General features: G+C 33.2%; 1 protein-coding gene across 1 annotated transcript; it reads right to left on the reverse strand.

Moving 5' to 3' along the window:
* Positions 1 to 268: 268 nt before the first annotated feature.
* LOC134719360 (uncharacterized) lies at positions 269 to 6,506 on the reverse strand. Its single transcript, XM_063582366.1, has 3 exons — positions 5,444 to 6,506; positions 3,261 to 3,626; positions 269 to 582 (listed from the first exon to the last, which is right to left on the reverse strand). The coding sequence occupies exons 1-2, from the start codon at positions 6,471 to 6,473 to the stop codon at positions 3,271 to 3,273; spliced, it is 1,386 nt and encodes a 461-aa protein (XP_063438436.1). The 5' UTR covers positions 6,474 to 6,506; the 3' UTR covers positions 269 to 582; positions 3,261 to 3,270.
* Positions 6,507 to 13,115: the final 6,609 nt, after the last annotated feature.

Consider the following 13,115-nt stretch of genomic DNA (forward strand, 5'->3'; position numbering starts at 1 on the left):
GTTTCGCTTTTCAAACTGATGTTTATACTTTTTTCTTATGTTGTGCTGTTCAACGACTATCCTAGATGTAGAGAATGGTTGGCGCAACTATATTTTAGACTAATCCAGATTTTGTATGTGTCTGTTCAAAGTCAGGAGCCTGTCATCAATGAGAGATTTTTATGCTGTATGTCATTTGTTTTTTATCTTATTGTTTTGTATATAAATTGTTAGTTTTCTGGTTTATTTGATTGACGGATTATGACTTAGGACAAGCATATAAATAAAATTACTGGATTAAGTATTTTAATGAAAGTTTACAAAGATGTTATCAAAATATCACAGACATATTTTTTTTATCATAGTTAAAAACTTGGAGTCGATCACAAAACTACTTATTGTTTTTGGTGGTAAACCTAAAGTTGTCGTTTCACATTGTTTCCTTCAAAAGTTTCATTCTATCTAAATGCATACATTGTATAAGTTGTCATAATTCACTTTTTTCAGGACTTTTTATTTTAATTAATTGTAAAAAAAATCAGCTACTCCTTAACCATTCTTCTATCTGTAGATTCCAATGTATGTCCTGTGAACTGCTTATATCTAATATTAAAAAATACAAATGTAAAGGTTATAATCAGTATGCTTAGATATACATACACATGTATCAGAAACAACATTTTGAATCTTTGTTTTTAATAAACATGATAAACTACATAACGGTAAGGTACACTTTGTTTTGAATAATGTTTGTGTAATGTTGGTGTAAACTCTCATGCTACCTTAGACACGTGATGTTTCAAGCAGGACAGGCACTTGTCAACCATATCGGCTGTTCCAAACCATCAAAACACGTCAGCTACATTTGCTGTTACAGCCAAGAATCTCGTCATCGGTATGTGCTCTTCAAAGTCAAAAACGTTGGCAGCCATATAACGTACAGTTCCGGGTAATGAACCGCATCAGTCATATTTGCTGTTCAAAATCAGGAATATAGACAGCGAAATTTGCTGTTCCAAGTCAGGAACTTTGTGAGCAATATATGCTGTTTCATGGCAGAAAACTCGTAAACCATATTTGCTTTTCCATGCAAAAAACTTCGTCACCCACATTTGCTTCTCTATTTCAGAAACCTCGATACACATATTGGGGCGTTCATAGTTAGGAATTTCGAAAGCCATATTTCCTGTTATAATTCAAAACTCGTCAGCGGTATGTGTATTTCAAAGTCCTAAACAACGACAGCCATATATGTGCTGTTCCATTTCAAGAATCACGTCAACTATCTATGCTTCTACTTCTTGTATTCCAAGCCATAAAACAACAGCCGTATTTGATGTTCTAAGCCATAAAACAGCAGCCCTATTTGATGTTCTAAGCCATAAAACAACAGCCGTATTTGATGTTCTAAGCCAGAAAACAGCAGCCGTATTTGATGTTCTAAGCAATAAAACAACAGCCGTATTTGATGTTCTAAGCCAGAAAAAAGCAGCCTTATTTGATGTTCTAAGCCATAAAACAACAGCCGTTTTTGATGTTCTAAGCCACAAAAAAACAGCCGTTTTTGATGTTCTAAGCGAGAAAACAACAGCCGTATTTGATGTTCTAAGCTAGAAAACAACAGCGGTATTTGATGTTCTATGCCAGAAAACAGCAGCCGTATTTGATGTTCTAAGCCATAAAACAACAGCCGTTATTGATGTTTCAAGCATAAAACAACAGCCGTTTTTGATGTTCTAAGCCAGAAAACAGAAGCCGTATTTGATATTCTAAGCCATAAAACAACAGCCGTATTTGATGTTCTAAGCCAGAAAACAACAGCCGTATTTGATGTTCTAAGGTAGCAATAAACAGTTAGGAAAAAATAATAAAATTTGCCCTTATGAATTTTACCATTCCCTTTTCATTGCTTTCTTGCAATATCAAGCTTACTGTTTGTGTCATATATGGGCATATGTATGAAATCAGAATCTTTCATAGATTTTATTTCCAGTATATAAAATGGTAAAATATAATTTCTTTTTGGTGTATCCATGGCAACAATCTGCATTTATTTGTTATAAAATATTGCAAAAAGGGGGGGAAAGATGTCACATATTTCCCCAAAATTTGACTAAAAGTAGAATTTCAATTGCTTGAAGTAATACCTTTTCTGAAACTGTGTACATATATCATTCAGCAAATCCAATGAAAATCATATGTCTTTCATCTCATTTTTTTGTAAAATTGCGTCAAAAACTTCGTGTAGAAAAAGAGTGTTTGTAAACAGTACATTAATTTCTGGACCGATGGCCGGTCTAGCTATGAAAATACGGACTGTCAAACAGAAAACAGCCCATAAAACATGTAAAAAATAATCTTGATGCTCTTATAAACCACCTTTGAAGGCTAAATTAGCACTCATCTGTCTAAAAATTAATTTTATTTCACAATAACTTTCCTATTTGAAAAATCCACAGGGGCCATAATGCGAAACTAAACTCCTAACTGTGTATTGCTACCTAAGCCAGAAAACAGCAGCCGTATTTGATGTTCTAAGCCAGAAAACAGCAGCCGTATTTGATGTTCTAAGCCAGAAAACAGCAGCCTTATATGCTGTTCTAAGCCAGAAGCATCAACCATATTTGCTATTGCAAGCCAGAAAACGTCAACCATATTTGAAGTTCTTAGCCAGAAAACGTCAACCATATTTGCTGTTCCAATCCAGAAAACGTATTAGTTAAAAGAAAACTATAAGCAGATGAAATTCGTGCAAACAATGGATAAACGAAACTTGTTTAGCTATGTTAAATATTAATTTCTTAAACCAAGTCAATATACTTAATACAGTTGGTAAATAAACAAAGTATCATTAAGTATAAACAGATAAAACATTATCTCGAACCACAAAGACATATCCAAACTTGATAAAAAAAATATAAAAGTAGAAAAAAGTATAATAAAAATACAGAACTCCAAGGTAAATTAAAAAGACGAGGGAAGTTCATCAAAGCTTACAAAATCAAAAGCGCGTCTCAATCAACCATCGGAACATATCTATAACAACTGTCATATTCCTAACTAAGTGTTTATTGCATGTAATTCATTTGCAGGAAGCTAGATACATCTGTATTACATATTGTTAGTAATCAGGGGCGGATCCAGATATTTTAAAAAGGGGTGGTGGTGTTTAAACTTTATGCTCCCATTCAAATTCATTGATCGTCCAGAAAAAGAGGGGGTTCTAACCCCCGGATGCCTCCCCCAGAATCCACTGTTAATTTTAACATTAAAACACTTACCTTAACTAGATTAATATGAGTTGTCATACTTTGGTTTGTAGTTGTCGTACTTTTTCTTGTAGTCGTTGTTTTGTGTGTAGCCATAATTTTGTGTGTGGCCATAATTTTGCGTGTAGCCATAATTTTGTGAGTTGCCATATTGTGGTTTGTAGTCGTCATATTTTTTATAATCGTTTTTCTTTTTATCATCATATTTTGGTTTATAGTTGTCATGTGGCTTGTAGTCGGTTTTAGGTTTGTGGTCATATTTTTTCTTGTGATGAGGCAACCATTTACAGCAAACTTTCCACCATTTAAAGTGTGGGCACACATTGACGAATTTTTCATTGTATTCACAAAATGGTTTACAGCTACAAAACCATTGACCTACAAATGAATAAATATTGAAAATCATCTTCTTATATTTTTAACCTGCAAACAGATAAATAATGTAATATATCTTCTAATTTTCTACCTGGAGATAGATCAATATGGAATACGTCCTGTATTACCTACTAAATATCCCAATCCCTCCAGTAAACTTGTAAAACAATTATTTAAAAAGCAACCACAAAATAAACCAAACACAATTTTCTAAAAAAGTTATGTCTGATAGCGACTTTTAATATCGGAATAGCATTTATATTGACATAATGTTTTCAAAATGGCTCGACTAAGATCACCACGATTATTCATAAAAACTATTAATATTGTTAATTTCTTTAAATTATGTTATAGACTCAAGTACTTGAAATAGAAAATTGTGCTGACTGTTAAGGTGTTGACCAAAAATTATCCACTGTAATTAAGAACTCACAAGTAGCCATTCTCTGACCAAATTGTCCATGGTTTTTCATTAAAAGTTAAGGAGCAGTTCGCTCAATAGCATTAAAAATTGAGGAATAATGCGCTCCATAGCATTAAAAGTTGAGGAGTAATGCGCTCCATAGCATTACAAGTTGAGGAATAAAGCGCTCCATAGTACACTTATTTAAGATTTTCGGAAAACCAGGGGCGTTTTAGGAAGCACGTACTGGACTTACGAATGTTGGTTTTTAAAGACGTAAAAGAAACATTGGTTGAAAATTGACATATATATATAGGGGATTGCGGTACTGTTCAGAATATACATATTCTGTATCAAGTTAGTCAAAGTTAAGGAACATTATTTAGAAAAAATGTGAAAAGTGTAAAATTTGGTTGATTATTTTAGGGGTTTTAAATTGGCGGTCTGACCCTTATCGTTTCGGGTGTGCGGAAATAAAAAAAATATATGTTTTTTGTAATTAGATATCAAAGACGTAAGCAGTTTCAAATACCAACCGAAGTAGGACATTGGTCTTTTAGTTCTCAAACAACCGTAAGCATGGGTTTTGTTTTTGCCATAAGATTTTTATAAAATTTTCTGTGCTCTTTTTCTTATTGGAGTCATTATTAAAAAGTTTATTTAAACTATAATGCTATAAAACTATAACGGTTATTAAGATATTTTACATTGTATTTGAAGCCTTGCGGACGTCCATTGGTAGTTTAACTGTCGAAAATTGAGTTTACTGCGAGAAGTCGACAGAAAAATTATGTTCTGGTCCCTAATTTTTTAATGACAGCCTAATTATAACGGAGTTATCCCAACCAATTCTATTTATTATGTATTTGTTCTGATTACGTATGACATGTATCACTGGACGAAAATTTAACAATGCAGAACATTCACAAATGCCTGTTTGTTTTCGTCTGATTTTACGCCTGTGACTATTTATTTCTTCACCTTCTCTATTTGTTTAATAAACATTTTAATAAAAGAAAATTGAAGATCTGACTCATGAGATTATATGTTGAGACTGTTTATTCCGTAAAAACAGCCTGTTATCTGAGATAATAATATTCAAACAGCTGTGTTCTGTGTTCAATGTTATGTTTAAAATTTACTGGTAAGCTTGCAGATAATACGAGTTTGATTTTGAACTAAATCCAATTTTCTTAGCCCGCTTTATTGTTCACCGGCCTATTGGCTTTGACATATCAAGAAAGTGACACAGAAAACAGGAAATGTACCCAAAACCAACCAAATATCTTATAATTTTGTATATATAAAAAAATGATTTATTGATTTTCGTTGCATTAGTGTCCTTGTATATACAATGTAATATTTTTTGCATTATAAACTACTAGTACATTATTTTTCACATTAAATTATTATTTACCTCCACCAGCGGAACCACCTCCAATTCCTCCTGGCCTACGACCTTCAAAACCGCCTCCTCCACCAAGAGGTCCACCTCCAAATCCTGGCCCACGACCACCAAAACCTCCTGCTCCATCAAGAGGTCCACCTCCATAATATCCACCAGTATGTCTACCTCCAAATCCACCAGCAGGTTCACCACCAAATCCACCAACTAGTCCACCTCCTCCTCCTCCTCCTCCTCCTCCTCCACCAAAACGCCCACCGCCAATTCCACCAAATCCACCCTGTTGTCCAATACCAATTCCACCAAAACGATCATCCGCTCCAAAAATGTTTGAGGATCCAAAGGCATGACTGTTTCCATGTTTGTAATCTTTCTTTTTATCATCATCATATTTATAATCTTTCCTTTTATAATCATCTTCATATTTATAATCTTTCTTTTTATAATCATCCTCATATTTATAATCATTCTTTTTATAATCATCATATTTGTTATCTTTCTTTTTGTCATAGTCTTTATAATCATCGTACCCATAATCCTTCTTTCCTTTATTGTCGTAGCCGCCAGATCCATATCCTCCGTCACGACCACCTCTAGATCCGCCTCGACCTCCATATCCTTGTCCGTCTCCGTATAAATCCATTGCAGTTTTCAAGATAACTAAATCTCGAGCAAGGCCAAAATGACTCGAGTCAGAGCGACCTCCTCTACGACCACCGCGATTGCTATCTTTTTTATCATACCCGTAGTCTTTTTTGTCGTAGTCTTTTCCATAATCTTTTTTTCCATAGTCATAATCGTTTTTGCCATAGTCTTTTTTGTCATAGCTGTTTTTGCCATAATCATAGTCGTTGTTATGACTTTGTGATCCGTAATATTGGTTATTGTTGTATCCTTGACTTTGTTGTCCTCCATAAAGAGGGTAGCTGCCGTAAGACTCCTTCTTCTTGTAAGAATTATACTGGCCTACATTACTGTAGTCTGCACAAGACAAAGCAAACGTTGTCGCAACGACAAACAAAGTTAACCACGTGCGACCCATTTCGCGGCAGTAATGATACTGTCGTCTGCCAGAGTGTTTTTAAGCATGAAAATCATTATTAGTAGTATCACGTGATATTTGTAATTGAAAAAAAAATCGACTTTCAAATGAAGACTTTGGTCTTTAAAAAAATTTGATCAATTGTGTTACACATTAAGATTATAATATCACGAAACGCTGTCTTGAGTGAGGTTCATGTTTTCTCATAAAAAGTATTTAATTGGTAAAACAAGGAATGTTTTTTGTCATCATTCGTCTTAAAATCTCTGTTAAGGAAAAAAGTATTTATAGTCAATACACTTTTCTGTGAAACCACAATGTTTCGTCAGTGTACGATTTTCTTTATTGGGTTAACAAGATAAATTAACATTCGTTTTAATTTTCTCAAACTTGTTTTTGTTTGTTGGTTTAGTAAACTACTGATTGGGTGTTGTTAATTTTAGGTCCAGTGGGAAATATTTCATGACAAAACCAGGACTTATCAACATATGTCCGTACAGCTTTCTAAACTACATGAGTTTTCGTTTAAATGAGTTATTGCAGAGCAGAATCAGAGGCGGGTCCCATGTTATTTTAATGGACACATTATTCCTGAAAATAATATGCTTATTGACGAGCGGAGCGAGTTGAACAATTTGTTTGTACGATTTATACTATAACATGACATTTTTCTAAAATCAAAAGAGAAGTAAAGAGGGGTGGGGGCGGGGTTGTATGCCAAAGCCTGATCACACTGATAAGAAAAGTGTAGTTTAATTCGTCAAATTAGAGCTATAAGAAAATTTGGTATGAGTACCAATGAGACAACCAACATCCAAGTTATAATTTGTAAAATAAAAAAAATGTTAGTCAGAGAACCGTCCTCAACACAGCGTCTTGGCTCACGCCGATTATATAGCTATAAAGGGCCCACAATTGACTAGTGTAAAACCATTCAAACGTTTAAACCAGTGGTCTAATATATATATATATATATATATAAAAACGAGAAACAAGAAACACTTATGAATCACATAAACAAACGACAACTACAGAATATCAGATTCCTGACTTAAACAGGTACAAACAAATGTAGCGGGATGAAACTTCTTGTTATGTGTTAATATATACTAGACAAAAAAAAAGAAACTTTACTTTGGTTTTTAATTTGAAAATATCACATATATTAATTTCAAATATTTTCATGATTAAGGTTCATGTGGACCCTATGGCTAAAATGGCCGTATTTTCACCTCAAATTTTTCTCTGAGTACCGGAAAACCTGTGCACATGGAAAAGTTTTAAGGCATAGCATGCCCTAGATAAATAGAATCCAAATGCATTGTATGATTTAGAAAATTCATAACTTAACCGGATTTTGCCGTACACTTTTTTTCGTCTCTGCAGAAGATGATAAAATTAACAAACAGTTGAGTTTACCTTGATATGGTCCACTCGGGTACACAGTTTAAATAACCAATTATTGTCAGGTATCTATTGTCTATCTAATGTCCATGTCAATTAAAAATGCTCATTTTAATTTTTACCTGTGGGGAAGTTCTCAAACCAGTTTCCCAACTTAGTTTATTTTGGCACCTTCTGTAGGAATGAAAAAAAGTGCACGGCAAAATCCTGGTAAGTTTTTATTTTCTAAAACATAAAAAATACTTAAAATTCATTTATCTAGGGCATGCTATGCCTGAATTTTTTTACAGATGCGCTGATTTGTCTGTACTCAGAGTAAATTTTGAGGTGATAATACGGCCATTTTAGCCATAGGGTCCACATGAACCTTAAAACTTATAACCTGAATGATTTATCTAATAGATTTACTAATTTATAAAAATATCGGAAATGACGGGACGTTATTTTTGATTTCAAACAAATAACCATTTTTTCAGAAATTTACCTGTATAGAGTTGGAAATCGAGTTGTCCTTTTTGTCATTTATTGTGTCGAACACGATTGGTAACAAAAAGTCGCATTAAAAATTGAAAAAGTTACACGTAAAACAATTCCCCGTCTACGCCAAAATGAGACAGAACGAGTTAGTGTGATGTTGGCAGCAGGAATGACTTTAATGGACACGGCTACGGATTCGATGGTATAGGCCAACATGAAGACATGTCCTTTTTATCGATGAATCTAAATTCAACTTGAAATTTAATGACGGCAGAGCTAGGTTCTACCGGAGACGCAATGAACGATTTTCTGATGCGTACGTGCAGGAAACAGATCGGTTTGGTGGTGGCGGAATGTTGGTATGGGGTGGAAGTACCTACCAGGAACGAAGGTAGCTCAAAAACATCGTTGGTTACCTAAATGCAACAAGGTATAGAGACGAAATTCTGGCTCAAGTTGTCCTCCCTTTTCTCCGAAGACATCGTTTAAACCACGTTTTTCAGCAGGACAACGCCCGTTGTCACGTGACACAAATTTCTATGACCTTTTTGATCATATAAGCATGTAACGTTTCTTTTTTTGCCTAGTTTATAACATATAACCAATATCATACTTAACATTTACAGAACAATCTTGATAAAATATATCAAGGATTTGTATAGTACATTACGAATCCTTTTAGATTTGAATGATGAAAAAAAATATAATACAACATCATTCATTATAATGTCGGCATTGACCGACATGCACTAGGCTAATTGTGTATTTTCGACTGCAAAATCAGCAAAAGGTATAAGTAGTTGATGCCTCAGGGGAGATAAGTACTAAATCAATACATTTAGTTATCAGGTATACTGTAAAATACATAATGTCTCCTTGTCAAATAGGCATTCAAACTCTTGTCAATACATTATGTTTTTATGATGTGTTATTTCATTCAATTATGACAGCAATTTAAACAAAAACTAATGGGCAATTCTTTGATGTAATAAGACTGTAGACTTATTGTTTAATTTGATAATATACGCCCATAGGATTATGTGTTGTCTATTTGTCTGACAAACCCAGAACATATTCACACCTTTGATTCACTTTATCAAAGATTGGGGGGTCTGATGATCACGTAATCGCCTCTTTAAAAAGAGTCATTATTTGAAATAATGAAATTTGCAACAATTGTAAACTTGTTCTACCTTTTCAAATATGGCCGATAAATTAGCAGGTATATACATACTCTAAACACTTAGGTGAAGCATATATAATCACTTGTGATGAAAATTGACGTCACAACCTTATATATTTTATTCCAAAAGCAAGTACAGCTTAAAGGATATGTATCCAATTTTTGACAAATTATTTAAACATGTACATATCACATAAACAGACATATAATAATAAAATGTTAACTGCATTTAAATACATTAAACCACTCCTATACAACACAAAGCATAACACACAGTTTTAAATTCATAGATTTGTTAAAAGTTTGCAGCGTATTTTCTCACCTAGTTAACCTAGTTTTAAGTAAGACTGTTTAGTTCTTTAGTATTTTGTACAGATAACTATTGTATTAATTTATAAGAAGGGGGATGTCTCAAATAGTATTGTGTGATATATTACCCCCTAATGTCAACATATTTATTACATTTAAAAAAAAATGAAATCTTTCTTCAATGGAACTTTTGTTACAATAAATACATAATCTATTTTTTTTGTCAATATTATAATATCTTTCTGCCTCTAAATTCAAATAGTCCATGTGCGAATTACCGATTTGATTCTGTTATTTCAACAAATTTCTTCCCTTTGTCGTAGACTGGTTCCATAACGGACAAAATTAGCGTTTGCCAACAACACATCACTGTAAATATTGCGATTATGACATTTTAGACTTAAATGCGATTTTTATTTTCACGATTTTGAGAAAAATACGGTTTAATTCATACCAAAACATACCAAAATGCGAGTTTTAATTATTGCGTTTACAACTCTGTCGCATTTTTCGCACATAATAAAAACCTCGCATTTATTTCTAAATTACAGATATAATAGCCGAAGGGTGTACAGGGTACTGAACATGCTGAAGGGTGTTAAAATACCAATATTAACGGATATGAACGTAGATAACGAATTTATTTCCGGTCTTAGTCCGAATCGGGCGAGGTTTATGGAAATTCGGGTACAACATGTAACGTGAAAACAAGGTTTTTTTTCATTATCTGAAAAAGTTTGATTGTACTGTTGATTCATTTATTTTCGTAGGTATCAATTTTCGTGGGAGGAAAGCTTGCATGTTCGTGGATGTTTAATTTCGTGGTTTCGGCAAAGTCTGAATTCTCACCTTTAGAAAATTTGTAATTCGTTGAATATTTAAATTCGTGGTTCTCCTGTACCCACGAAATACACGAAAATTAGTATCCAACGAATTATAATGAATCCAAAGTAATTTTGAAAATTTACATTTTTTTACGGGGTGTAGGGTACTACCTTTGGTAGAACCCTACAGGTAGTCAAATATGAGACGTTTTTAATACGGAGACAGAGAAACTGGATTGAGTCAAATTTGGCGCTCATTGTTGTGAGAGTTACGTCATAGATGGTGTGACGTCAACGTAGGTCATTTGAATAGCTAGGTCAGTAGTCCCATTCCTTGAAAATGTTGCAGTCACGTGATTCATTTAATAAAATGAGTGTTAATAATCGGTATAATAGGACAAAATCGTTGATGAATTAAATATTTTATTACAAACATCATAGATAATCTACGAAATTCAGTATTTCACAAGGAGCAATCATGTCACTAAGGAAAACTAGCTTGAAGTTCCCCGGGATAATGGTTAACAACGTCCGGGGATATGGATTAGCAACACCCAGGGGCTATGGGTTTTGTAACGACGTGCGTTAACCAATCAAAATCCCAGATATATACAAGCCGGGGATAATAAATAATAAAAAAAGCGTTGTTTAGAGTCGGCAAATGATACAAACAGAGACAACATATTAAGCTCTGATGAGCTTTTAACCGACATTATGAAAGTGAGTGATGTATCGGCGGTTTAACTAATTATTCATGAAAAAAGGTATACAAACAGAAACAACATAAGCTCTAATGAGCTGTTAACCGACATTATGAATTGAAAGTGATGTATCTGCGGTTTAACTAATTATTCATGAAAAATAATTTCTGATGTCAAAAGTATTTAGATTAACAAAAAAATTAGTGTAATTAAAAGATTTGAAAACCTGAAAGATTACTCACATTACACACAGGTAAATCTGCTCTTTCTGGTAGCTCTCCGTTGTAAGTAAAAATTAATGTCCCTGATAAGGTGACAACTAAAATGGGATCTCTTATTACAGGGTCAATAACGGGAAGTGACAAATAACCTATTATGTGCATAACTACGATTTTTACACCTATAAATTTTATAAATATAATTCACTTGTTCGTCTAAGAAAAATTGTAAAGTATGTGTAAAAAATTTAAATATTAATTGAAATTTGTTTGAGACTTCAAAGAAAGCATTTGCTTCGGATATAAATGTATCAACCATTCTCTCTTAATTGTCTCAGAAAAAAAAACTACATTATCTAAGAAACAGCTTAACTAAAACGAAAACATTTATGACATATTGACAAAATTTCAATATTATTTTGACAACGTGACATTATGTATGAATACCTTTGAAAATACATTTTAGAGCTGTTGATGATATATAAATATAAAAGACACGATCAAATCGAGATTATTATATATATATATTTTTAAAGTTTTGCACTCAGCAAATGCTCAGTGTAAGAAGTTTGACGTCCTAATTACAATTTGAAGACAAAACTCAAATCTTTGAATAACAATGTCGGACAGATTAAGGTGGTACTTAACACCACAGGGAGATAACTCTGTAAAATCAGCTTAACCTTTTAATTGCGTTGTGTTGTTAAGGGAATATTATGCTTCTCAATGATCAAATTAAGTGTTTGTCAAACTGCTATATAACCAGTGTATTTTTTTCTGATAAAACGGTTGGTTCAATTTTTTTTAATTTTGATATTTTTATCAAAGGGTCAAAGTTAATACTTTGTCAAAATTTTAAGAAAATTAAACGAGCCAAATTAATTTTAGTTTAAGTGTTGGGTACCACCTTAAGTTCGTATCAACATCTGAAGGATGCCTATAGGTAGATTAGAATATAGCGAAAGTAAACATAGGTAAAACATATGTTTTTATAATTTATCCGTGTACACGTGTTATCTAAACTGTATTTGTCAAAGCTTTTATGAATTTGTGGTTCTCAATGCTCTTCAACTTCATACTTTATTTGACCTTTTAAACATTTTATGATTCAAGCGTCACAAACGAGTCTTTTTTAGACGAAGCGCGAGTCTGGCGTTAATATGAAATTTTAATCCTGATATCTATAATGAACTTATTTACCATGTCTGCACCGCCATATAGGAATCCATGCAACTGCAGTTACCGGGTTCAGTTTACCACCAGTGTTTACTGATAGCTAGTTGAAAGCAAATAAGTACTCCAATATCCGATGCATTTAATGTATAAAAAAGTCATTAGCAATCAGAGGAAAACATGAACTTGTGCAATGCTATTTTGAATTACGCTTCAACAGTCGAAAGGACTCCAGAAACTTATCTGTTATCAATTAGCTTCATATTTCAGATTTTCCACTGGGAATGGTCCCTTAAAAAAATGTCAAGTACGAGGTAAAGATGATTTTATTCTGTAGTCTATCATTCCGTCTT

Source organism: Mytilus trossulus, chromosome 5 (assembly GCF_036588685.1).
Source record: "Mytilus trossulus isolate FHL-02 chromosome 5, PNRI_Mtr1.1.1.hap1, whole genome shotgun sequence".
Lineage (NCBI taxonomy): Eukaryota > Metazoa > Mollusca > Bivalvia > Mytilida > Mytilidae > Mytilus > Mytilus trossulus.

Excerpts from the sequence above, each read along its gene's own strand:
- LOC134719360 (XM_063582366.1), bottom strand. The coding sequence starts at position 6,473 with ATGGGTCGCACGTGGTTAACTTTGTTTGTCGTTGCGACAACGTTTGCT. Across the intron at positions 3,627-5,443 it reads AGGTGGTTCCGCTGGTGGAG|GTCAATGGTTTTGTAGCTGT; the intron begins GTAAATAATAAT and ends ATTCATTTGTAG.